Raw genomic sequence first — 27,408 nt, 5'->3', positions numbered from 1 at the left:
CTCTCTTCCAATCAGACTGCTATTCGGGAGTGTGTTTGCGTCCCATTCCCCTGGTGAGATGAGTGAGTCCTGTGATTGGCTCTCCTTGTATGAGTGACAGCAGACGCATCTTATGGGCGCAAAGACGAGGCTGCGATGCCTGGCACTGTCCGGCGCTGAGGGTTGTGCAGGAGGAACCCGGAGCTGTCAGGGCGGGCGTCCTGCTCGGTGCCCGCCACCCCGCGCGCCGCCCGCACTATGGCCGCCCCGCCGCAGCTGCGGACTCTGCTCCTTGCGATCAACGCACTGTTGCGCAAGCGCCGCTACCACGCAGCGTTGTCCATGCTTAAGGGCTTCCGGAACGGGGCTGTGTAAGTCGGGCGGTGGGGCGGGGCAGGGGCTGAGGGATCGATCAGATGGGGTCGGAGAAGCGGGTTCCGGGGCCGGCGCCGCCGCGCTGTGCGCCCCTGAGCAGCCCTAGTGTGTCCCTAGGTCTCTCGGTGTCCAGTATCGGTGCAGTGGGAGCTGTATTTTGGGTTCCGAGCGCCTTCTGAGCCGGGGCTCCCACTACGCTGTTTCTGGGTCTTCCGTGCTTTGCAACCTGGACCTCTTGCCTTGACTGCCTCCCATGCAGCCCCTGTCTCCCTTCATTTGGGCCCAGTTTCCCCTCTCCCGCCGCTGTGTGCCCTTGGGTCTAATGGGAAGCTGGACTCTGGCCTCTAGCCAGCCGGCGGCCCTGCCTCTCTGTGCTCACTCCATTAAGCTGCGCGTGGGCTTTCATCCCGCTTCTCAATTCTCTTTTGTAAGTCCCTTCTGGCACAGGGGACTCCTGATAAGCCTCAGTCGTGATGTAAATGAAGCTGCAAATATTTGCTGAGCAAATGAAGACCTGCAGAAGAGGTCTTGGGGTCATTTCCCCTGGCTGGTGCCAGGACGGGAGCTCAGCTTCCTTTAAACTTCATGCATAACAGCTATCATTTATTGAGAGTCTACTGTGCCAGATCTGGGGACGCATCAGAGAACAAACGGAAGATCTGCGTGCTCTTGAAGTTGGCATTTTAGTGGCAGCATGGCATGGCTGTGTGGATGTGACCACCTTGGTTTGAATCCTGGTGCCCCTTACCTGCGTGATCTTGAGCAAGTCTTTTAGCCTCTCTAAGCCTCAATTTCTATAAAATGGGGCTGATAATAGTACTTATACTGTCAGAGGCTTGAGTCAGTATGTGTGAAATGCTTAGCACAGTGCCTGGTATGTATATAACTGTTGGCTGCTGTAATTGTTGTTCTATTCACATGGATGTCTGACTGGCTCACTCCTTCACCTGGTTCAGGCCTCTGATTGTCACCTCCTCAGTGAAGCCATCCCTGAACTTCCCACCTCCTTCCCTACTGAATTTTTCTCCATAATACTTACCACCATCTGACACTAAGTAGTTCACTTATGTATCCTGTTTTTCTACTGTCTTTCTCACTGGAAAGTGAGCTTCATGGTGATGCCAAAAATCTTGGCTCTCTGTGCACCAATGCCTAACAGAAACAGAGACAGAGATTTGGAGGAAAAGAAGAAGCTTTATTCTTTGCCAGGCAAAGGGGAAACACAGCCGGCTAGCACCTCAAGAACTGTGTCCCCCATCTCTGGGGAATAGGGCAAGGTTATATAGCCGGGACTGGTGGTCTGGTAGGTGATAAGGCTCAAAGTAATTAAGGTCTTGCATTATCGTTATTTCCAAACAGTTACAGCTGGCCTCAGGCAGCCTGGTAATTGGGTCTGTTTGGTAATTGGGTCTGTTGGCCTCTGGGTTGTAGGCCTGCGACCTTCTTTCTGAAATGCAGACGTTACAAGGGTTGATTTGCTACAAGGGAGTGCAGGGAGTGTAAATACCAGGTGGATAATGTAATTCACACGGGATCAGAGAGTGTTGGGGCAGGGTGTAATTCACACAGAGTAAGGGAGTGATAGGTACAGGATGTAATTCACATAGTGTCAGAGAATGTTAGAGGTTAGCTTTGTGAAGGACAAATCTAGTTACAGACACTACAGATTAGTAACAGTTAAAATAAAATAGGATTGATTAACTCTCTCAGGCCTGTTTATGCTGTTTCCCCAGGCTGTTCATTGTTACTTTATTTTCCTTGTCTATCAGAAAAGTCTAGTTTCTATTTTTGCTGCAACAATGGGGACAGAAAGTTTAATCTATTTTGTTCCTTGCTATAGTTCTAGTACCTGGTACATAGTAGGCTCTCAAATATTTACTGAATGAATGAATGTGCAAGGTAGGAATTGCCATTGTCCCCATTTTCTGGATGAGAAGACTGTGGCTCAGAGAGGAAGATTCATTGCTCATGGCCAAGTCACTTAGTCAGGGTCGGAGCCAGGATTCAAACCCAAGGATACCTGATCTCAATGCCAGGCTCTTGGCTTCCCTGGGCACCCAGAGTCAGGGAGACGGTGGTTCCCCCTGGGTCTGGCCAGATCATATCAGTCATGCTTTGGTGTGACCAGGGTGGGGTGGGCCCTGAGATAACATCAGTGGGCCCAGGCCCATCTGTAAGGACCTGGAGTCAAAGTGGGGAGACTGATGATTAAATTACCATGGCAATACCAGATGATCAGGAATGCTTTACAGAGGAGGTGATGGTGCCATTTTGAAGGCTGAGTTGGAATTTGCTGGGGGTGATAAGGGCATCTCAGGCAGAGGGAATGGTTTGAACAAAGGCCTGGAGGTGGAAAAGAATGTGCTGTTTGTCAAGAGAGGCCATCCATTCAGGGAGGCCGACTTGGATGACTGAGAACTGAGACGTATGAACTGTGTGAAATGTAACTCATTTTGGTGCTCCACTCCTAAATATATCAATGTGCATCTCTGAAAATCAGAGCATTTTCCTATATGGCTAGAGCATCATGATTACATTTAATAAATTAATCATAATCCTATAATATTGACTGCTGTCCAGTTGATGGACCAATGGTTCCAGTTGTCCCCCAAATGTCCTCTATAGCAAGTTTGTCTAGACCAGGATCTTCCAGGGTATCACACTGTACCTGCATATCCTTTAAATCCTTTTTAATCCAGGGCATCCCATTTTTCAAGATGCAGAGTGATCCTGTGAGCGGTAGTAAGTGGTTCCCACCTGAGTTTGAGGAGTTTGGGTAGGGGGCCAAGCAGATGTAGGGAGTTAGGGGCATTGTTCTGCTTGTGTCTGTGGTATAAGGAAGGACCCTTTTAGCCCTGACCAGCTGGAGGAGGCCGAGGGTCTCTTTATTCAGGGGAAGGAGTCATGACTTTGGAGGAGGTGGGGTAGGGAGCTTGCTAGGGCCAGGATGAGGGCCCTGCCCACAGCTAGGCAGTGAGAAAATAAGCCATTCAGTGTGGCCACCACTACAGTAACACTGCTGTCACTTGATCACATTTTTTATTTGACTTATTTTTTGAAAATTAGGTAGCATATTCACAAAAGGCATAAAAAGTTAGAACTTTTTAGAAGGTTACCTTGCTCTAACCAAGCATAGAGCACATATAGAGCCACCTCGTTCTTGTACAGCTGTGTGGTATTCATTCCACTGACTGCTGGGTCCATTATTTGTTTTCCCAGTAGTCCCCTGTGGATGGACACATGTTTGCTCCCAGTCTTCTGCTGTTTCAAGCAAGCCTCACAGATACTCATATGACAACAATCAGGGGCTCATGACAGTTGTCTCGAGGAGGCTGCCAAAGATTTTTAGACCTTGTAGCCTGGTAAGACTGGGGCCAGACAGCAGGAGAACTTGGTGGGGCGAGGGGAAGTCCAATAAAGAAGAAAAAGAAAGGCAGAGACACTAATATTGGTTGAATTAGGAACTTTTACATGCGCTATGTCCTTAACTGCCAGAAGCAACTCTGAAATGGAGAATACTTTTAACTGATGGGAGAAGGGAGGCTCAGAGATGTTAAATGATTTATCCAAGTGTATACAGCAAAACAGGGCAGGGCTTTGGCACCAAATATTATTTCCTTTGTACTACCCACTTTGGTTTGGTTTTTTTTTTTTTGGCCACGCCGCGTGGCATGCGGGATCTTAGTTCCCCCACCAGGGATCGAACCCGCACTGCCTACATTGGAAGTGTGGAGTCTTAACCACTGGACTGCCAGGGAAGTCCCTGTACTATCCACTTTGAACCCAGATCTAACTTGAAAGCCAGCATTATTTTCCCTCCCCAAATGATGTCAGCATTAGGGATGGGGAGGGGGCACAGGGAGTCAGAAAGAAACTGTGATTCAGTGGTGCTGTAGTAACTGTTTGCTTTTGTTTCTACAGCTATGGAGCCAAAATCCGGGCCCCTCACGCACTGGTCATGACCTTTCTCTTCCGGAGTGGCAGGTACCCATCCCCTCTGCACACCCTTCAAACTGGGAGAGAATGTGGTCACTCCTCAGTGCCAGGACTGTTGCAGTAGCTTCCTAGCCGGGTCTAACCTGTCTGCACCACCACCTCCTAAAGCACAAGTCTGATTCTATTATCCCATCTCGAAAATTCCCCTGACTCCTCGCTGTCCTCCAGAGAAGCCCAGCTTCCAGGTGTGGCCTTCAAGGCCCTCTGCAGCCTGACCTCAGGGACATCCCCCCTACTCCCCCACGTCCACCCTAGGGTGCTCTTGGCACCAAGACTCACTGCCATTCATTCATGTGCCACATGTGGTTCTACCTCCTTATGTTTCTCATGCAGTACCCCCCACCAGGAATGCCCTTTCCTCTTCCACCCCACCTTTATTTCCTTCCTAGCCACCCATACCAGTTCTCTGAGGATCACTTTTTCAGGAAAACTGTTCATGACCTACCTTCTGCTCTTGTTCAGACTTCCTGGCCTTCCTCTGATCTCCCATAACTTCCCTCAAGAAACTTCTCAGAAATCACTTTGTGGTCTAGTTTTTAATGTATGTAGCCTCATCTGGAGCTTATAAGAATCCACATGGGGGACTTCCCTGGTGGCTCAGTGGTTAAGAATCTGCCTTCCAATGCGGGGGACGCAGGTTCAGTCTCTGGTCAGGGAACTAGATCCCACGTGCATGCCGCAACTAAGAGTTTGCATGCCACAACTAAGGAGGCTGCAGGCTGCAACTAAGGAGCACACATGCCACAACTAAGGAGCCAGTGAGCTGCAACTAAGGAGCCCACAGGCCACAACTAAGGAGCCCGTGAACTGCAACTGAGGAGCACACATGCTGCAACTAAGGAGCCCGCCTGCCACAGCTAAGACCTGGCACAACCAAAAAAAAAAAAAAAGAATCACCCGTGGACACCCTACTACTCAGATACTCAAATCCAGCTTGCAAGATTTTTTCTTTTTTTTTTTTTTGGCCGTGCTGCACAGCATGCGGGATTTTAGTTCCCCCACCAGGGATCAAACCTGCGTCCCCTGCAGTGGAAGCATGGAGTCTTAACCACTGGACCACCAGGGAAGTCCGTGTAAGATCTTTTCTTTATGTATTTTTCCTTTTTATTTATTTATTTATTTTTATTTATAATTTTTGGTTGTGTTGGGTCTTCGTTGCTGCGCACAGGCTTTCTCTAGTTGCAGCGAGTGGGAGTACTCTTCGTTGCAGCATGCGGTCTTCTCATTGCAGTGGCTTTTCTTGTTGCAGGGTACGGGCTCTAGAGTGGGCAGGCTTCAGTAGATGTAGTGCGTGGGCTCAGTAGCTGTGGCTCGTGGGCTCTAGAGCACAGGCTTAGTAGTTGTGGCGCACGGGCTTAGTTGCTCCGCAGCATGTGGGATCTTCCTGGACCAGGGCTCGAACCTGTGTCCCCTGCATTGGCAGGCGGATTCTTAACCACTGCGTCACCAGGGAAGCCCTGTATTTTTCCTTTTTCAAATTTATTTTTTTTTTTTTTTTTTTTTTTTTTTTTTTTTTTTTGCGGTATGCGGGCCTCTCACTGCTGTGGCCTCTCCCATTGCAGAGCACAGGCTCTGGACGCACAGGCTCAGCAGCCATGGCTCACGGGCCCAGCCGCTCCGCGGCATGTGGGATCTTCCCAGACCGGGAGACGAACCCGCATCCCCTGCATCTGCAGGCGGACTCTCAACCACTGCGCCACCAGGGAAGCCCTCAAATTTATTTTTGTTTTAGTTTTTGCCCTCCGAATCATTTTTTTAAATTGAACTCATTCATTCATTCATTAAATACTTATTGAGCATGTGCCAGACACTCAAAGATTATTATTATTTTTTTAAATAAGTTAATTTATTTTTATTTATTTATTTTTGGCTGCACTGGATCTTCGTTGCTGCGCATGGGCTTTCTCTAGCTGCGGCAAGCAGGGGCTACTCTTCGTTGTGGTGCACAGGCTTCTCATTGCGGTGGCTTCTCTTGTGGCGGAGCGCAGGCTCTAGGGCGCCCAGGCTTCAGTAGTTTTGGCATGCTGGCTCAGTAGTTGTGGCTCGTGGTCTCTAGAGCGCAGTTCTGGTAGTTGTGGCTCATGGGCTTAGTTGCTCCGCAGCATGTGGGATCTTCCCGGACCAGGGCTGGAACCCATGTTCCCTGCATTGGCAGGAAGATTCTCAACGACTGTGCCACCAGGGAAGCCCCCAGACACTGTTTTTAGGTGCTGGGGATACAGCAGTGAAAAAAAACAGAGAATGATCACTTCCCTTGTAAAGCTTGCATTCTAGCAAGGAGTAGCAGAAAATAAACATAATAAGGAAAGTATATGGTATGTTAGAAAATTGTATGGGCTAGGGAAGGCCTCAGTGAGAAAGTGACATTCGAGTAAAGACTTGAAGGAGATGGAAGAGTTGGCCAAGTGGGTATCAAGGGAAAGAGTGTTTCAGGCCAAGGGAACAGCCAGTGCAAGGGTCCTGAGGTGGGATCATGCCTGGTGAGTTTGAGGAGGCTGCAGCAGAGGGATTGCAGGGGAGAAAACAAAGAAGGGAAGGTCACAGGGGTAACCTAGGCCCATCCTGTCCAGCTTTAGGTCATAGAGAGGAGTTTGGCTTTTCCTTTAAGTGAAACAGGAAATTGTTGTAAGAATTTGTATAGGGACATGCCACTATTTGACTTATCTTTTAATAGTGAGAGAGTGAAGGGTTTGCTGCTAGGGGTCAAGGGCAGAAGTAGGTGTAAAGTAGGAGGCTGTGGCAATAATCCAGTTGAGTAACTGTGGTGGCCCAGACCTTGATGGTGGCAGTGGAGGTGAGAGGTGTTCAGATTCTAGAAACATTTTGAAGGGAGGATTAGTGCCAACACTTGACAAGTGGGAAATCCAGCTTGCCTTAGAACCGTCAGCGCTGGGCCCATGTTCCTATGGGGTGAGAACCAGCTGACTCCTGGCTCTCCCCACTCACCTGGCAGACTTCCACAGGTCCCAGAAGACACACTTCAAGGTCCTTCTCCAGCCTTCAGGGCCCTTGCGTTTGCCGGCCCTGAACTGATCTCCCAGAATACACTGCTCCTCTCCCTGGTTCTCCTCACTGCCCCCTAGTGGTTTTTTAAAGATAAATCAAATCATCTGTCCTACTTAAATGTTCGCTTCTCTCAGGATAAAGAAAAAACTTAGCATGGCCCCGCCCCTCCCCCACAGCCTTTGCCCCACACATTTTCTGCTCAGGCCTTAATGGTTTCTCTCTGTTCCTTTACTCCCCATTCTCTGTCCCTCCTCGGGACCTTTGCATGTGCTGATCCACCGCCTGGGATGCAATTCCTCTCCCTTCCTGACCTCACTGACTCCTCATTCTTCACACCCCAGGATCATGTCTTGTCAAGGTCAAAGTTTGACCTTTGTGTTGTGATTATTCATTTCATAATTCCCTCTCCCATTAGATCATAAACCTCATGAGGGCAGCAAGCAGATCTCTTTTTTCTCAGACTTGTATCCCCAGATCCAGCACATAGTACATACTCACTCGCTCATTCATTTCTTCACATCTTCACTCCAAAAAAAAATATTTATTGAGCACCTACTATGTGCCAGGCCTTGTACTGGGGGCTGAGGATGAACAAGCCAGATGTAGACACCACTCTCTTGTAGCTTCCACTGGGATGGGGTGGGAGTGGGGCGAGATAATAAGCAAGTATATAAATGTCAGGTGGTGATAAGAGCTATGAAAGAAAAGAAAAGTTGGGTAAGGGAACAGAATACGATGGGCGTTCTTTTATGTAGAGTGGTCAGGGAAGACCTTTCGGAGGAGGTGGCGTGGAGTCAAGGCTGGAATCCAGTGAGGGAGCAGCCCCAAGGACATGGAGCGTAGAGGCCCGGGGTTGAATGAGCATCAGCCCATGAGCTCCTTGCCTGGGTCAGTTTTGCGTGCCAGGTGGGTGAATGCCCTGGGGGCGGCTGGGCCTGCACTGACGGTGACTCCCTGTGTTTGTGCAGCCTCCGGGAGAAGCTGTGGGCTATCCTGCAGGCCACGTACACTCACTCCCGGAACCTGGCCAGCTTTGTGTTCACTTACAAGGGACTCTGCGCCCTGCAGTCCCACCTCCAGGGCGAGACCTACCAGGTGCACTCATTTGTGGCTGCCTTCCTTGGGGGCGTCCTGGTGTTTGGAAACAACAATAACATCAACAGCCAGGTAAAGGCCCTCTCCTGGATGTGGGTTGGGGAAAGGGGTGGAGGTGAAGCGTGGGACAGGATTCAGGTATAGAGTTGGGGATGGGAGTCAAAGAAGACAAGCTCTTGGTTCCCTTCCATGTCCGAGGGTCTGTGGTTCACCAGTCCCTGTGTGACCTTGGGAAGGTCACTACCCCCTCAGTTTCCTGCTCTGTTAACCAGGTCCCTTGTTGGAATTCCATGATTCCCAAAATCAATGTGTGTGCAGCTCTCTGGGGCAAAGATTTAAAAAAACAAAACAAAACAAAACAAAAACACAAAACACCACTCTGCAGTGACGTGAGAAAAAACCATGACCCTGGAGTAAGATTTTCATAAAACAAAACTTACTACATTCGAAGAATTGTCTCTTATTCTGTAACTTGCCCTTTTTTCTGGGTTAAAGTTCTGTTTTTTAATGAGGTGATGAAACTAAATGCTAATCGTTGCTGCTGCTCCTGTTTTAGCATCCTTCTTGGGCATTATGAAAGTTGGCAGTCTTTCCAACTTGCCTCCCTCAAATTTCTTAAATATTCTTAAATTGTAAAAGTGGGGGCTTCCCTGGTGACGCAGTGGTTAAGAATCCGCCTGCCAATGCAGGGGACACGGGTTCGAGCCCTGGTCTGGGAGGATCCCACATGCCACGGAGCTACTAAGCCCGTGCGCCACAACTACTGAGCTTGCGCTCTAGAGCCCGCGAGCCACAACTACTGAAGCCCGCGCGCCTAGAGCCTGTGCTCTGCAACAAGAGAAGCCACCACAATGAGAAGCCTGAGCCCCGCAACAAAGAGTAGCCCCCGCTCACTGCAACTAGAGAAAGCCTGCGTGCAGCAACGAAGACCCAATGCAGCCAAAAATTAAATAAATGAATAAATAAATAAATTTTTTAAAAAGAGCACAAAATCTTTCAATAAAAGGTGATTTTCTTAAAAATAAATAAATAAATAAATAAAAGTAATACTTTCTTTTCACATTTTAAATAATGCAAACTAAGCACCCCCTATGTGCCTGGCACACTTCTGGGTGCTTAGGATACATCATGATAAAATTAGAAAATAAGCTGGAAAGAAGTTCCTGGGGCTTCCCTGGTGGCACAGTGGTTGGGAGTCCGCCTGCCGATGCAGGGGACATGGGTTCGTGCCCCGGTCCAGGAAGATCCCACATGCCACAGAGCGGCTGGGCCCGTGAGCCATGGCCGCTGAACCTGTGCGTCTGGAGCCTGTGCTCCACAACGGGAGAGGCCACAACAGTGGGAGGCCCGTGTACCACAAAAAAAAAAAAAAAAGAAGAAGTTCCTGTCCCCCACGAACTGTCCAGCCACTGTCCAGAGATAGCCACTTTTTTAAAATTAATTTTTATTGGAGTATAGTTGATTTACAATGTTGGTTTCTGCTGCACAGCAAAGTGAGTCAGTTATACATATACATATAGACAGTCACTTTAACTGTGTATTGTATAGCCTTTCAGAACTTGTCTGTGCTTGTGTCAGTGTACATAGTAGGAGTTTTCCACCAATGAGATCATACTACGTTTTTTTTCATGTAACAGTGTATCTTGGAGGCCTCTCTTGTCAGTCCCTTATCCTTTATAACATCAGTAGAGCCCTCTGCTGATGGGATGGACCAGCCTTGATTTCACAGTCTCCTCTGGATGGACATTTAGGGGCTCTTTAGCCTTTGACCATCACACACACACACTGCAGTCTACATCTTTGTTCAGACATCTTCCTGTACTTATGTTAGTCTCTCTGTAAGTTCCTAGACATGGAATTGTGGAATCTAAGGATATGAGCATTTTGTATTTTGGGAAAGTTTCCCCAATTTTGTTTTTTTGATAGAAATTTCACTTGTCTGTGAACTTCCAAAGTCTAGGAATCCTGGACACACCCATCTCCTTCCCTCTCCCCTCCTTTCCCTGACCCCTGGCAACAGCTGCTCTGACCTCCATTTCAAAAATGTTGTCATTTCAAAAATGTTGTCATTTCAAAAATGTTATATGATAGACATTTCTCCAAAGAAGACATACAGATGGCCAACAGGCACATGAAAAGATGCTCAAGCTCACTAATTATTAGAGAAATGCAAATCAAAACTATAGTGAGGTATCACTTCACACCAGTCAGAATGGCCATCATCAAAAAGGCTCCAAATAACAGATGCTGGAGAGGGTGTGGAGAAGAGGGAACCTTCCTACACTGTTGGTGGGAATGTAAATTGGTGCAGCCACTATGGAGAACATTATGGAGTTTCCTTAAAAAACTAAAAATAGAGTTACCATATGATCCAGCAATCCCACTCCCGGGTATATATCTGGAAAAGACGAAAACTCTAATTAGAAAAGATACATTCACCCCAGTGTTCATAGCAGCACTATTTGTAAGACATGGAAGCAACCTGATGTCTGTCGACAGATGAATGGATAAAGAAGATGTGGTATATATATATACAATGGAATATTACTCAGCCATAAAAAAGAACGAAATAATGCCATTTGCAGCAAAATGGATAGACCTAGAGGGTATCATAAGTGAAATAAGTCAGACAGAGAAAGGCAAATACCATATGATGTCACTTATATGTGGAATCTAAAAAAATGATACAAATGAATGTATTTACAAAACAGAAACAGACTCAGAGACATAGAAAACAAGCTTATGGTTGCCAAAGGGGAAGGGGTGGGGGAGGCATAAATTAGGAGTTTGGGATTAACAGATACACACTACTGTGTATAAAACAGATAAACAACAAGGACCTACTGTATAGCACAGGGAACTATATTCAATATCTTGTAATGACCTTTAATGGAAAAGAATCTGAAAAAGAATATATATACATATATATGTATATGTGTGTGTGTATAGCTGAATCACTTTGCTGTACACCTGAAACAAACACAACATTGTAAATCAACTATACTTCAATTTAAAAAGATGTTATATAGGGCTTCCCTGGTGGCGCAGTGGTTGAGATTCCGCCTACCGATGCAGGGGATACAGGTTCGTGCCCTGGTCCGGGAAGATCCCACATGCCGTGGAGCGGCTGGGCCCATGAGCCATGGCTGCTGAGCCTGCGTGTCCGGAGCCTGTGCTCCGCAATGGGAGAGGCCACAACAGTAAGAGGCCCGCGTACCGCATTAAAAAAAAAAAAAAAAAAAGATGTTATATAAATGGAGTCATTGTAATATGTAACCTTTGAGGATTGGCTTTTTTCACTCAGCAGCATTTCCTGGCAATTCATCCAAGTTATTGTATGTATTAGCTGTTCATTCCTTTTCATTGCTGAGTGGTGTTCCATGTTATGGATACACCTGTTGAAGGACACCTGGGTCGTTTCCAGTCTTTGGCTATTAGGCATGCAGCTACTCAGAACATTTTTGTACGTGTTTTTGGTGAACGTAAGTTTTCACTTCTGGGGTAAATACCCAGGAGTGCAATTGCTGGGTCATATGGTACATACATACTTAGTTTCATAAGAAACTGCTGAAGCATTTCCAGAGTGATTGTACTGTTTTACATTCCTAACAGGAATATATGCGTGATCCAGTTTCTTCACATCCTAGCTGGCATGTGGTTTATTACATTTCAAATTTTAGACATTTTGATAGGTGTATGGTGCTATCTCACTGTAGGTTTTTTTTTTTTTTTTGCGGTACGCGGGCCTCTCACTGTTGTGGCCCCTCCCGTGGCGGAGCACAGGCTCCGGACGCGCAGGCTCAGCGGCCATGGCTCATGGGCCTAGCCGCTCTGCGGCATGTGGGATCTTCCCGGACTGGGGCACAAACCCGTGTCCCCTGCATCGGCAGGCGGACTCCCAACCACTGCGCCTCCAGGGGATCCCTCACTGTGGTTTTAATTTGCATGTCCCTGATGGCTAGTGAAGTTGAACCTTTTTACATGTGCCTGTTTTCCTTCTGTGTAACCTCTTCAGTGAAATAACTGTTTGTGTCTTTTGCCCATTTTCTAACTGGATTGTTTCTTTCTTCACTGTTGAGTTTTGAGAGTTTCTAAAAATATATTCCATGTACTAGTTTTTGTCAGATACGTGTTTGTAAATATTTTCTCCCAGTCTAGCTTTTCTTTTCTACCTCTTCACGTGGGCTTTCACAGTGGGAAAATTCTGAGTTTTGATGAAATCCAGTTTATTAATTTTTTTCTTTTATGGATTGTGTTTTTTGTTGTCGAGCTACCTTTTAGTTTCGAGCCGTGTAAATATATTCATTTTTCAGATTTTTTAATGAAAAAGAATAATAAAGCCATAAACAGTCACATTTAAATGCCCGCTACGTAACCATTTCAAGTCACCCGGTGCGCAGGCGGCGCCCCAGGGTGGCAGAAGGTTCCCGGTGGCTGGGCCCACCTGTAACCCCCACCTCCCTGTCATTCGCTCCCTCAGATCAACATGTACCTGATGTCACGCCTCCTGTTTGCCCTGTGCCGCCTGGGCGTGGGGAAGGGCTACATCCCTGAGCCCAGGTGGGACCCGTTCCCGTTGCTCACCGGGCTAGTGTGGGGGCTGGTGCTGTGGCTCTTCGAGTACCACCGGCCCACGCTGCAGCCCTCTCTGCAGTCCTCCATGACCTACCTGTACGAGGACAGCAACGTGTGGCACGACCTCTCGGACTTCCTCATCTACAGCAAGAGGCGCCCCTCCGAGTAACTTGGCCCCAAGGTGCTCATGGAGGCTCCCGCACCCAAGTCACCATCGGCGGGCTCAGCTCGAGATTGGCTCCATCAGCGAATCATCCCAGGGGATCCGGCCTTTTCAAGACCCGGGGTCTCAGACTCTAACTTTTAGTAGCCCGGGGTTCCATTTGCCGAAGCGAAAGCACTGATTTTCAGACCCCATTAGGTACTCTTGAATGGTGGAACGAGCCCCCAGATCAGGCTGAGGAGCCTTGGGCGCGGTAACAGCTGTGCTGCTGACTCTGTGAGACCAGGGAAAGTCACACCCCACCCTGGGCCTCAGGGGTCATCGCACTCAGAGGAGGGCACTGAAGTCTCTTTCTGGTGGGTATGTTTTCCGACTGTTCTTCTGGAACCAGAGGGCTCCTGGCTGGTGGGCAGTGGGTTGCAAATGCGTTTTTAGAAAATATTCAGTTCCTCGTCTTAGGTGTTCTACTGGAGAAGCTCTAGCGTTTCCACTGTCCAATAGAAACACGATGTGAGTCATATACGTGATTGAAATTTTTTTAGTAGCCACATTCCAGTGGTTAGAACTCCGAGCTTTCACTGCCGAGGGCACGGGTTCAATCCCTGGTTGGGGAACTAAGATCCCACAAGTTGTGGGGTGTGGCCAAAAAAAAAGGGAGGGGGGAGAAGCAGGTGAGATTAACCTTAATCACATCTTTTAACCCAGTATTTCTAAAATATTATCATTTTAACATGTAATAAATGTAAAAGTTATGAGATATTTTACATTCTTTTTTCTTGTAGTAAGTCATCAAAATCAGGTGTGTGTTTTACACTTACAGCATTTCTCAATTTCAACCAGCCGCATTTCAAGTGCTTATTAGTAGCCACATGTGGCTAGTGGCTACTGTTTTGGATAGCACAGATATAGTATGCTCTACCCTCGCAGAAAATTCTAGTGGACAGTGCAGATATAGAGCTAGAAGACATGGGTTTGAGTCCCCACTCCACCACTGTGTAACCTTGGGGAAGGTTCTTAGCTTCTCAGAGGCTCAGTTTCTAGTAAAGTGAGGATAATCATAGTAATACCTGGTGTCCACATTGGACTTGTGTAACTACAGCAGCTGCTTCTACTAATTACATCCATGTAGTGAGCTCCTACTTCCTCTTGGGTGCTTTGCACTAATTATTTTTAACCCATTCAAAGACCTTGCAGGTATGTATTTTGATCTCCATTTCACAGATGTGGAAACTGAGGATCAGAGAAGAGAAGTTACTTGCCCAAGGTAATACAACTAATAGTATGACAGCCAAACCAGTGTTTGAACCCAGATCTATGTGATTTCAAAGCTCATGTTTTTTTCAGTGCCTTACTTTAAATTTAGAAACCTAAACTATGCTATGCAATTGTTAGCTAGTTATAGGGGTGCAAACTCAAATGCCTATAGGGGCCTGGCAAGTGGTATAAATGATAATGTTCTGGGTGCTATGCAGTTGGGAGTGACAGGGATGTAGGGAACTGGAGACTCGTGTGCCAGACTGATTTTTGAAAACCACCAAGCTGGACAGATCAAACAGGTCTCCAGGAGATTTGGTCCATGGACCCCCAATTTGAATAGTCATACTTCAATCTCTTTTTATATTTTGAAAATTACGGACTTCCCTGGTGGCGCAGTGGTTAAGAATCCGCCTGCCAATGCAGGGGACACGGGTTCGAGCCCTGGTCCAGGAAGATCCCACATGCAGCAGAGCAGCTAAACCCGTGTGCCACAACTACTGAGCCTGTGCTCTAGAGCCCGTGAGCCACAGCTACCGAGACCGGGCGCCATAACTACTGAAGCCCGCATGCCTAGAGCTCGTGCTCCGCAACAAGAGAAGCCACCGCCATGAGAAGGCCGCGCACCGCAACTGGAGAAAGCCCTCGTGCGGCAATGAAGACCCAACGTAGCCAAAAATTAATTAGTTAATTAATTAAAAAAAAGAAAATTACTAGTAGAAATATCCACATGAGTCACTGACCTTATTAAAATGCAGATTCTGATTCAGTGGGGTCGGGGTGGGGCCTGAGATATCTGTATTTCTCACAGGCTCCTGGATGATTGCTGCTGCTGCTGTTCTGAGCTACACCTTGAGTAACAAGGTGGTAGGGAATGATATGGGGCCAACCAGTAGCCCATGTGACAAAGGAAGAAACTAAGTCACAGAGCTGTTAGGTCATCAAGGTGGGATTTGGTCTGATTCTAACTGCGTGTTCTCAGGCACAGTGTTGTACTGCAGGCCTAGAGGAGGGGATCTTGAAGTTTCCCTAGTTCACTCCGTGGAGGCTGAATGAGATCCCAAGGTTATGGGCAGGGGAAAGGGTGGCCATCAGCAAGTGGGCTTTGTCGCAGATGCTGCAGTGCCCCACCCATATCCTGTCTAACTTACCACTTCAGTGCACACCAGCCACCCAACTGCCACCCTGAGTCTTTCTGCCTGAGGGCTCCTCACTTGCTGTTGGCACCTGCTTTGCCAGCCTGCAGCAGACCTGCAGTGCTAGAGGATTAACACATCCTGGGAGCAGCCCTCAACCAGTGACTGATGACTACCCCCACTCCTGCACCCCTCACCCAGTTGTCACTGGGTGGGATAACTCTGAGGTGCCTGCTCCACACTGGCTCCCAGAATACCCCAGCAAGACTGAGCTCTGGGCTGCCCACAGTGGTCACTTGTGTGATGACACCTCCTCCTTGTCTCCCTTCCTCACGCCCCTACCAGCGCTTTGAACCACTCCCCACAGAAACCACTTGCACTCAAATCCTTGTCTTGGGGTCTGCAATTAAGGGAACCCAAACTAAAACTGGCCTCTGGTGCAGCGAGTTGAAAGGCAGCACAAGTGGTGGTTAAGGACATAAGCTTTGGAGCCAGAGTGTCTGGGCTCAGTTCCAGCCTCGCTGGTCCCTTGCAAGTGACTTAACCATTCTGGGCCTCCGTTTTGTCATCTGTAAAATAGGCATTCTAATAGCGCACACCTCATAGGGTGGTCTGGAGGAGTAAATGATGTGATAGCATATGAAGTAAGCACTCGATAAAGGTTTGCTTTTATTTCCAACATATCAACCAAATGTAAAAGAAAGCATGGCCCTGAGGACTGCAGACACCCTGCTTTTTTAGCCTGTCCTACCCCACCCTCAGCTGAAGGTAAAAGCCTTGGCTGCCTGCCCTCCTGACGTCCCCCCACTGCCGCTGGGGGTTGGCCAGCTCCACTACCCACTGTCTCTGCTCTGTAAGAATAGGTTCCCCTCACAGATGGCATCTCTCTGGATCCTGCCAAAGCATCTGGTGCCTCCAACTGCTCACTCCAGGGGGAAGGCGGTGTGGTCCTTGTGCAGGCGCAGAGCCCTGGCTCCTAGGAGGAGTCCCACTCAGCTCCATCCTAGCCAAGCCTCCATTTCTGCAAGACCTGGAAAATGGGGATTGCCGGAGAGCTTTTGGCACACAGTAGGTGCTCCATAAATGCTAGTTCCTGAAACAGCACAGTGTTTTAACGTGTATGTATTAAGCACCTGCTACATTCCTATGAGGTCTCTTGACGATGCAAAACTATAAACAAAATTTTTTATTCAATAATGCATACACATAGTGCAAAACTTAAGTGGTACAAAAAGTGTGTAACAGGGAAGAATCAAGTTCCCCCTGTATCCCAGCTCCACCTACCTGCCTCCACCCCAGCCAGGGGTGCCACCTGTCAGCACTTTCTAGTACAGCCTTCCTGAGACACTCTGCACAACCACCCATCTCTGTCTTCTAAGAAACTTGTACATTGCCCTGTCATCTCAAGAACTCTTGGACATTTCTTCCTTGTCCTCTGCATGTTTGGTTTTCCTTTGATCAATAATCTGACATGAAAGTGAGTCCTGGACTTCCCGGGCGGTCCAGTGGTTAGGACTCTGTGCTTTCACTGCCAAGGGCATGGGTTCAATCCCTGGTCAGGTGACTAAGATCCTGCAAGCCTTGCGGCCAAAAAAAAAAATCAATGTTAGTATCATTTAAAAAAAAAAAAAGTGAGTCCTTTCTTTGAGCCAATTCCCGCCCCCCACAGCTCCACCCTCCAGTCCCCAAATATCTTGGGCAGATCAACCTGAACCACCCTAGGTGTCCCCAGCCTTGTTGTAGATGACTCCCAACACTCAGGTCCACAGAACTCCAAGTGAAAGGGGAAGCACAAAATCGAAGTGAATTTGGGGCCCTTCTGCTGCTCCACTCCCAAATCAGAGGTCATTCAGGGAACCCATGTGAGAGCGATGATTCACAGGCCGAGGCGCCAAGAAGCCGCCTCCTGTGATGCTCGCGGCTCCCGCCTTCCACTTCGCAGGCTCCAGAAAGGATCCTGGAGATGGCGTTTCTGTCCACGTTGTTCGCTTCTCCCACTCCCGTGAGTGTGTTTTGTGTTTATGAGAATCAGGCTTTAAACCTGACACCCTCCTAAACCAGTGCCCCACCTCCTGGAGCCAACAGTCTGTGACTGCAGATGGGTTGCTTTCTGTGACAAGTTAGAGGGCATTTATAAAAAGAAATTTATGTTTTTTCCTCCCCTTGTTCCAGATTCATAGGGATGGGGGGTGTCTTGTTTCAGCCTTGAAAAGCATTTTGGGTGAAAGGGTGTTAATTTTAACCAGAGGCCTCCGACAGGACTCACTCTTGGGAGCCGGAGGCCGCAGGAGTCCAGCTAGAGGACAGAGGGAAAGCTGGGCTGTCTTCTGACTACTGCTTTTAGAGAGGGCTCCCTGCTTTCTGTTACAGGCCTGTGTGCTCATGATTTCATAAATAAGACGGGACCAGGCAGCACTGAAATGCAGGTCGTGGGGTCTCTGTCAGAAACCTTGCTCCCCCTGCTTTTCTGGCTCCCCCTTCCTCTCCTCGTGGGCTGGACATCAGCTGAGAGAGGGATCAAGTTCAGACCACGTCAGCTCTTTTTTTTTGGCCACGCTGTGCAGCTTGCAGGATCTTAGTTCCCTGACCAGGGATCGAACCTGGGCCCCTGGCAGTGGAAGCGAGGAGTCCTAACCACTGGACCACCAGGAAATTCCCCACATCAACTCTTTTAAGACACTCCTTTTTAGGGTGTCTTTTTTTTTTTTTTTTTTTTTTTTTGTGGTACGTGGACCTCTCACTGCTGTGGCCTCCCCCGCTCCGGATGCGCAGGCCCAGCGGCCATGGCTCACGGGCCCAGCCGCTCCGCGGCATGTGGGATCTTCCTGGACCAGGGCACGAACCCGTTTCCCCTGCATCGGCAGGCGGACTCTCAACCACTGCGCCACCAGGGAAGCCCTAGGGTGGCTTTTTTATGTGGGTCATGGACGCTTTTGGCATCTGGTGAAGCCTATGGATCCTTCTCAAGAATGGTGTTTTTATAAGCTGTGACAAAGCGAAAGAGCGGCATGGACATATATACACTACCAAACGTAAGGTAGATAGCTAGTGGGAAGCAGCCGCATAGCACAGGGAGATCAGCTCGGTGCTTTGTGACCGCCTGGAGGGGTGGGATAGGGAGGGCGGGAAGGAGACGCAAAAGGGAGGGGATATGGGGGAAAAAAAAAAAAAAAAGAATGGTGTTTTTAAAACCCATAAAATGAAATAGGATTACAAAAGACAACAATTATATTGAATATTGAAATAATTATCAAAATATTTTTTAAATTTGTGATTTAATAATGTATGTTCTTTTTCTAAAAATTTTAAAATATTTATTTATTACTTATTTTGGGTGCACCAGGTCTTAGTTGAAGCATGCAGGGTCTTTAGTTGTGCCATGCAGACTCTTAGTTGTGGCATGCGGGGTCTAGTTCCCAGACCAGGGATCAAACCCGGACCCCCCAGAATTGGGAGCATGGGGCCTTACCTACTGGACCACCAGGGAAGTCCCTTGTAATGTGTGTTCTTTTTTAACACATTAGATAACAAGATCTAGTGGCAGGTCCAAAGCTACCATGATTTCACAGGTGCAATAAGCATAAATAGTATCTCAAGATCCCTGCGGCAGCTGTGGTATGGAAATAGCTGTGATGTCTCTTGGAGATAAAGTCCCAGGTTGCTACTAATTGGCCTCTGGTTTGTTGCCTACATTTAAGATTGAAGGAAATGTTACATTTCAGTTAGAGACTAGTGAAAATATAGATGTAATTTTTTTTCCTGTCCAAGTTTATGGAACTTGGGTTCATGGATCACAGATTCAGAACTCCTCCTTGAGAGTGACCCTCCCAGCCTGCCCCTGTGGCAGCTGACATTGTTTACCAAGCCCTGAGCACAGGAATAGTAAAAATAATGGCTAATATTGACTGAGTTCTTGCTAGGTACTAGGTACCTGGTGATATTGGAGGCTAGGATGGATTGATTGATTTTTGGCTGCACGTGGGCTTTCTCTAGTTGTGGCGAGTGGGGGCTACTCTTTGTTATGGTGCACAAGCTTCTCATTACGGTGGCTTCTCGTTGCGGAGCACGGGCTCTAGGTACACGAACTTCAGTAGTTGCAGCACGTGGGCTCAGTAGTTGCGGTGCACAGCCTTAGTTACTCCGCAGCACGTGGGATTTTCCTGGACCAGGGATCAAGCCCGTGTCTCCTGTATTGGCAGGTGGATTCTTAACCACTGCACCACCAGGGAAGTCCAGGGAGGCTAGGATTTAGCAATGAAAGAAGCCAGTTCCTGCTCACCTGGGGCTTACCGTCCAGGGAGGGAAAACTGACAAATGAATATACAGATGTGGTCATTTCAGAGTGGTAGATGCCAGGAAGCCAGTAGTACAGGCACTGTAATAGAGCGACTTGGGAGGAGAATGGCAGGGTCTGCTTTCCAGGGAGAACGGCGGGGTCTGTTTTTCCCTCCTCTTCTCTGAGGAGGTGCTGTTTGCTCTGAGACCCAAATGATGAGCGAGCCATGCAAAGATGTAGAGGAAAGGTGTACCCCGCAGGGGATCTGCCAAGTGCACAGGCCCTGAGGGGGGAACAGCTGACAGCATCCCAGGGCCTGGCAGGAGGTCTGCGTCGCTGGGACAGAGTGCCAGGCGGGGGCTCACTGGAGTGTTGGAGATGGAGTCCTGGAGGCTGGTTGGGCCCATCAGGCAGGCTTCGTGGGTCAGAGTGAGGGCTTTGGGTTTTCTTCTAAGTGTGACAGGCAGCCTTTGGCAGGTTTCAGCAGGAGAGTGATGTGATATGATTTACATTTTGGAAAGATCCTTCGAGCTGTGTGCGGAGAACAGAATGTAAGGGGCCAGGCTGCCAGCAAGGATCCAGTGAGGAAGCCAGGCAGTGGTCCTGGTGAGAGACCATGGCAGCCTGGACCGGGGGCGGGGGCTGCGGGGTGGAGAGAAGTGGGCAGATCTGGGGTGTCATTTGGAGAGCACCTCAGTGGCCCAGGGCTTTTGGGAGGGGGGAGGTGAGAGAGAGGGGTGTAGCAAATGACACCCCCCCAGCTGAGAAACAGGCCCTGACCTCGCCCCCCCTCGCCTCTGCAGCCCCCTGCGGCCCTCCACTGCCCCTCTGGGGGCGGCCACCCGCCCACCGGGCCCCTGGCATGCGAGCTTCCCAGCTGGTCCCGATTGTTGCTACTCCCCAGGGAGTCATGGGAACACACTCCCCCTGCCCCCTCCGCCCCCCTCTTCCCAGACAGGGCCAGGCCCTAACAATGCCCCTCAGCCAGCCAGTGGCCTGGACACAATGCCGCTGTTTCGGTTCATTGCCAGCTCCAGGAGGCCTGCTGGGTTTCCTGGCCTGTTTGGCACATACATAACTCCGGCTTCCAGCAGGGATTTTTTTTGTTGTTGTTTAAAAAAAAAAAGGGGGGGGGGGAGAGAGAATATCTCTGGCTCCTGCTCTCTGAATATCTTAATATATGATAAAGAGCCTTTCTCTTCTCATCCTGAGCTCTCCCTACTCCCCTCCCTGACCGCATTTGCCATGTGCCTGTCAACCCAGAGGCCAAATGCAGGTCAGCAGGTGTCAGAGAGAAAACGAGAAAAAGAAAGAAAAGAGGCTCGCTCCACCATGGCCAGCCTCAAATGTGCTGGTGAGGCTGGAGGTGATGAGAACAATGAGGGCCTCTGACGGGGCCCCGGCCCTGCGCTCTTCATTCACCTTATCTCCTGACTTCTAAGACGCCATCCAAGATGAGGCACAGAGTTATCTTGAGCCCCTAAGAAAGAAAAGAGCTGCCAACTAAAAATGGACATGCCACTGATTGTGTGATGCCCTTCAACTTCAGAGATGTTAAATATGAAAAAAAAAAGTCTGAGAGAGGACTTCCCGGGCGGTCCAGTGGTTAAGACTCTGTGCTTCCGTTGCAGGGGGCACGGGTTCGATCCCTGGTCAGGGAACTAAGATTCCTGAATGCTGCATGGTGCAGCCAAAAAAATTTAAAAATTAACTAATTAAAAAAAAAAAGCCTGAGGATCAGTGGAATATGGGATTGTCTCATCTACCCACTTCATTGCCCTCCAAATGTATTTTTCTTCTTATCTTTGAACCTAATAGAGTTTGGGAGGCAGTGCAGGGATTGCTGCTTGAAAACTCTCCTGTTCTGCAGCCTAACAAGAATTTTTTTCTTTTCTCTTTTGGAAAAATCAGGAGGAGATGTAGGCAAGCTGCTCCAGTGATTCATCTTTCATTCTTAGTAACAGCTGACATTTATTGAGGGCTCTCTATGTGCCAGCTACTGCCCTAAGCACTGTAATAACTCAGTTAATGTCCCAACAACCCTATCAGGTAAACACTGTTATCATTATTATTACCATCCCCATTTTACAGATGAATAAACAGAGCCCCTGTGCTCTAAGGGCTCCCCACCTCCTCACTTCCACACTGGTCAGGGCAGGCATAGCCACTGTGTCTGGTTTTCTCCCCTCTCCTTGGAAAAGCATAATCTCTCCGCAGAGGCTGGAGTGATGGAGAGAAGGGAAGAGGCACTGGGCCAGCCTTGGAGAGGAGAGGGTTCCCCAGAGCGTGAGCTCATGGAATAACGGGGGCTCGAGGGAAAGGAGGCTCGCCTATCAACTAGAGGCCTATCCACTTCCGTTGACCTTGAACCTTCTGGCCCAACCCCACTGAACATATGGACCAGCTAATGGCCGAGGACTTGGCCAAGGCCACACAGCCAGGCAGCTGCTGGCTGGCACTAAGCCCTGTGAACACCCACTTTCCCTACTCTGCCACGTCCATATCTTCTCTTTAGCTACCCACAAAGCAGAGGAGCTGTGCTGCTGCTGTAATGATGTCACTAATAGAGTTAACATTTATTGGCTGCTTACTCTGTTCCAGGCACAGGCATCAGGGATTGCAAACCCAGGTACCCAGAATGGCAGGGCAAATCAGGTCACCGAGTGAGGCAATCCAGGCAGGGACGCTCGTGGCCTGGAGGGTCAAGGCTCTGGCTAAATGGGGGACAGCAACTGCTCAGCACCCTGATGGCCTGCCTGGTATTGCCAGATACTACTGGGTTTTTGTTAAAGCCAGATATTTGAATTTTTATATAGCATTTCCCAATTAAAAAAATTTTAAGACTAATTCATAATTCAGGAAAAAAATAATCTGGGTAAATTAAATCATACCTGTGGGCCAGTTTGCAAACTCTGCTTGTCTTGTTTTCTCATTTAACCCTGACACCCATTCCGTCAAGGAGCCTTTGCCCCTTGTTCTATGGATGAGGCAAGCAAAGGTCTTCAGTGGGGTAAATCACTTACCCATCTGGCCAAGCCACATGGTTGGGGTCTGCCTGACTCCCAAGGCTTGCTCCCATGTTAGGCGGCCTCCCGAATGGGTAAGAGGCCTGTGTTCAGACACAGCCAGAACTGGCACAGTGACAGACACAGCCAGAACTGGCACAGTGACGGTTTACTCCAGGGACAGTAAACCGTCAGTCAAACAATTCAGTGTAGTGACAAGGGATCATTCAAGATGAATGTAACGTTGCAGACATAAAACTCCCCACCTCCTTCTGCCAGAACTCAACAATGGATGCCTCTGTGCCCCTTAATAAAATTAAGTCACGACAGAATCATTTCTCCTTATCATAATGGGATATTCATGTTTGGAGATTTTTTTTTTAAGCTATGAATGTACGTTTAGGGGAGGTGGTGTATGTGGAATAAATAGCTTTGAACTATTCGTGTCGCTTGTCAAACTTCTTAATGAGCGTATTGTGCAGATACATAGAAATAATTCTGACTCTCCCACTGGACTGTGAGCTCCAGGTGTCAGAGATGAGTGTTTTGCTTCCAACTGTCTCCCTAGCACCTGGCACAATATCTGACACATAGTAAGTGCTCAGTAAATATCTGTGGATTGAATGAGTGAGGCTCAGAGGAAGTAATTGACTTGCCCAAGGTCACACAGACTCGGATTCCGGTTTACATCCACCTGATTTAGAAGCCCATGCTATCACTCCTCTACCATCCTGCCTCTTGGAAAGATGTGTTCAGGTGGAGGATTGTGGGTCCAGGAGCTTCCACTCCTTTGGACTCCTCTGGAGTAAGGAGTTGGTGATGGTGGTGATGGAGGTGAGCACCTATTAATTAAGCCACTATCCACCATAATATGTTTTGGAAACCATACATTATAATCTTGACAGCCCTGAGCCTGGTTCTGGGGTATTTACAGAGGGTGGTGTGTATGAAGGGCAGGCCCTGGGTTTTACAGTGGGGGACTGTTCAATTCTGCTGTGTGACCTTGAGTTGCAAGTGCCCCTCTCTGAGCCTCCATCCCGCACCATGTGGATAAACAGGCTTCACTTATGAGAGTGTCAGGTTGAAAGGAGATCATCAGTGGAAGTGGCTGCCCAGTAATTATGGATTTTTTGGAAGCCTACCAGCCTGAGAACTGTTGAGAACAGCCTTATCAGGATCTGTCGGGCTTGGGGCCAAGAGGCTCTATCTATCAGGCCTTTGCTGTTTTCAAGTGGGTATTAATAGATACAGAAGGCCTGTATCTCTTCCTGGATTTCACATTGGGAATTCTGCTCTTCACTCCTTTCTGCTGCAGCAGGACAGGAGGGATTGTGGGAAGGAGGGCACCTGCTTCTACCTGGGAGGTTGTGTACTTGAATACTTTGGGCAGGGCAGGGCTTTGAAAAACCCCTGGCTTTGGCCTCACGGAGCCTGAATAATAGCTTTCTCATCCGCTAGGTAAGCTCATGCCTTTTAGGTCTCAAGTTTCCTCATCATAAAATGGGGCAGTAGTATCTGTCTTCCTTCTCCAGCAACCAGTACAGTACTTGGTACATAACAGGTGCCCGAGAAATGTTTGTTGAATGACTATTGGGCATGAGAGGGCTTTATAGAGTGAATGTTACTGTTGTTGAGACCCTTTGGGAATGTGTGAAGGAAGGAAATTCCCTTTGGAGTGGGAATGTTGCTGGCTTCTCTCACCCTCTTGTCAGGATCTGGTTTGGCTATGTAGAATGAGACCTACCATTCTTATGGGAGCTTCTCTAACTAGGGAGAAAGGAGGGGGACAGGCCAGGCCCAGGGCTGGGAATCCATGTTGGCCAGATTCTATCACTGGCTGGCTTCACTTCTGAATGGGCCTCAGTTTTCCCTTCTGTACCATAAGTGAGAGGCTTATTTAGTCTCTCTGGTCCCCTCTAGTGCTGACATAGTCCGGGATTTGCGATGAGTAATTTCACAAAATGCTTAGGAAACTCCTGCTGCGTTCCTAAACCATCTCATAGTTTATGAAACTCTATACTTTTCATCCACATGGCAACCCTGGAAGGCGCCAGGGCAATAAGCGCCCCCCCCCTTTTTTAAAAATAAATTTATTTATCTATTTTTGGCTGTGTTGGGTCTTCGTTGCTGTGCGCAGGCTTTCTCTAGTTGTGGCCAGTGGGGGCTACTCTTTGTTGCCGTGCGCGGGCTTCTCATTGTGGTGGCTTCCCTTGTTGCGGAGCACAGGCTCTAGGTGCGCAGGCTTCAGTAGTTGTGGCACGTGGGTTCAGTAGTTGTGGCTCACGAGCTCTAGAGCACAGGATCAGTAGTTGTGGCACACGGGCTTCGTTGCTCCGCAGCATGTAGGATCTTCCCAGACCAGGGCTTGAACCCGTGTCCCCTGCATTGGCAGGCAGATTCTTAACCACTGCGCCACCAGGGAAGCCCAATAAGCCCATTTTACAGATGAGGAAACTGAGGCTAAGAAGTGTCCACAAGGGGCTGTAATTCGAGGCTGCCCCATACATTTTGGTTATACAGGAATACCAATTTGTTCTCAAATATGAACGTGCATAAAAATTACCTGGAATGAGGGTGGGGGGTTGCATGTGAAAATGAGGATTCCTAGGCACTTAGATTCTAAGTTGGCAGGGCTGGGGTGGGCACATAGTTAACAAGCACCCAGGTGATTCTGAAACCGGGGGCCTAAGGGCTACTCTTGGAGAACCAGGGCCTTCTCGTTGCATTCCAGGTAGCCTCTAGCATCAGCCTCTATTTCTTTAATAACCCTTCTCAGCACCTGCTCTGGACCAGGCCAGTGCTGGGAAGAGGCCCTAATGCAGCTCCCAGTCTGATAGAGGCAGATAGAGAAATCCATTGCACACTCATTGCTAGAACAGAGGCTAGGCTGGGCAATGGAGGAAGTGAGCTAGCTCCAACAGTGGAGGGCTCCCTGGAAGAAGTGATCTTTATGCCGGGCCTAGGGATCTCATTCTCGACTGCATCTTAGCTACTTTTTTTTTTTCTTTTAATGGGTCATCCCCACCAGATGGCAGGCAAGTTCATAGAAATCATCAAACCTTTCACATCTCTGCCCTCAGTGCTGGCACAAAGCTTGGCACAGAGGAGAGGACAATATTGGTCAAATCAGCTGAACTGAGCAATGAGAAACGGCTGATGGAGAGGTCCCAGGGCCTCTGGATTAAATGCATTTTCATGCTCAGCACACTCACCTTCTCCCTTTGTTAGATCTAACATGGAATTTATTTATTTATTATTTTTAAAAATTAATTAATTAATTATTTTTATTTTTGGCTGCGTTGGGTCTTCATTGCTGTACGCGTGCTTTCTCTAGTTGCCCGAGCGGGAGCTACTCTTCATTGCCGTGCACGGGCTTCTCATGGCGGTGGCTTCTCCTGGTGTGGAGCACGGGCTCTAGGCACGCAGGCTCAGTAGTTGTGGCTCGTGGGCTCTAGAGCACAGACTCAGTTGTTGTGGCCCACAGGCTTAGCTGTTCCGCGGCATGTGGGATCTTCCCGGACCAGGGCTCGAACCTGTGTGCCCTGCATTGGCAGGCGGATTCTTAACACTGTGCCACCAGGGAAGCCCCCTGGAATTACTTTAATAGTGGAAATTCCACATCATATTGTAAACATTTTTTACCTATTTCCCTCCTTCCCTTTTCACTAAACTGTGAGTTCCTTAGGGCCAGGAGTCAAGAATGGGGCACAGAGCAGGCTCTCAAAACGTTTGTTGAATGAATGAGTGAATGAATCCGTTTAAGCAGAAGCTGTGCATGGGGTGTTGAAGAGATTCCAGCTACAGGAGGGCTTGTAGAAAAGCCCAAGCTGCACTGAGTCAGACATCCCTCCCCATCTTCTGCTTGGACTCTGGGTGAGAGGGATAGGGTGGGTGCAGGATTTGAAAGTGAATGGCATTGGTGGGGCAAGTTGAGGAAGGGAGGTGTGGCTGGGGTTTTGGAGGTGAGAACCCAGAAAAGAGGAGGGGCAGTTTCTAGAGATCTGACCTGAGTGTGTTGGGGCCACAGGTGGGGGTTCTGGGGGTCACGTGAGGTCAGCTGACGGTGAGATATGCAGAACGGACATTCTAGCTCCACTTAGAGGCATCAGCAGGATGGGGTACGTCGGGGAGTGGTTGGCTGCCCCCCTCCTCGGACAGGGGTCATCCCCTCTGGGGGCGGGGAGTGCGAACGCGCCTGGCACCGCCCCGACAAAGCCTGCGCGCGCCCCGTCCTGCGATTGGCCAGACCGCCTCGCGCCGCCGCCCCGTCCCGCCCTCCGCCGCAGGTCCGGCGCGCTTCAGCCAATAGGCGCTGTCGCCGTCGCCTGCGTCACAGTCCGGATAGCCAATGGTGGCAGCGCTCGGCGGCTCGTGGCTCTTTCGCGGCAAAAAGGATTTGGCGCGTAAAAGTGGCCGGGACTTTGCAGGCAGCGGCTGCCGGGGGCGGAGCGGGATCCGGAGCGGGATCGAGTCCTCGCCTCGGCCTGCCGCCATGGGCCCGCGCCGCCGCCGCCGACTGCCACCCGGGCCGCGCGGGCCGTGAGCGCC

At 48.9% G+C, this 27,408-nt stretch overlaps 1 protein-coding gene across 3 annotated transcripts; it reads left to right on the top strand.

Annotated features, from left to right (window-relative positions):
* Positions 1-237: 237 nt before the first annotated feature.
* PXMP4 (peroxisomal membrane protein 4) lies at positions 238-13,932 on the top strand (the record flags this gene model as incomplete). Of its 3 annotated transcripts, XM_079718796.1 has the most annotated exons (4): positions 238-350; positions 4,276-4,338; positions 8,325-8,523; positions 12,932-13,932. In XM_079718796.1, the coding sequence occupies 4 exons, from the start codon at positions 238-240 to the stop codon at positions 13,193-13,195; spliced, it is 639 nt and encodes a 212-aa protein (XP_079574922.1). In that variant the 3' UTR covers positions 13,196-13,932. The 3 variants fall into 3 exon arrangements, with proteins under 3 accessions (XP_079574922.1, XP_079574923.1, XP_079574924.1); XM_079718797.1 differs by lacking the exon at positions 4,276-4,338; XM_079718798.1 differs by lacking the exon at positions 8,325-8,523 and having other exon boundaries at positions 12,932-13,069.
* Positions 13,933-27,408: the final 13,476 nt, after the last annotated feature.

Source organism: Hyperoodon ampullatus (assembly GCF_949752795.1).
Source record: "Hyperoodon ampullatus genome assembly, chromosome: 14".
NCBI lineage: Eukaryota > Metazoa > Chordata > Mammalia > Artiodactyla > Ziphiidae > Hyperoodon > Hyperoodon ampullatus.
Note: the sequence above shows the minus strand (reverse complement) of the source record. Positions and strands in the feature narration are given on the sequence as shown.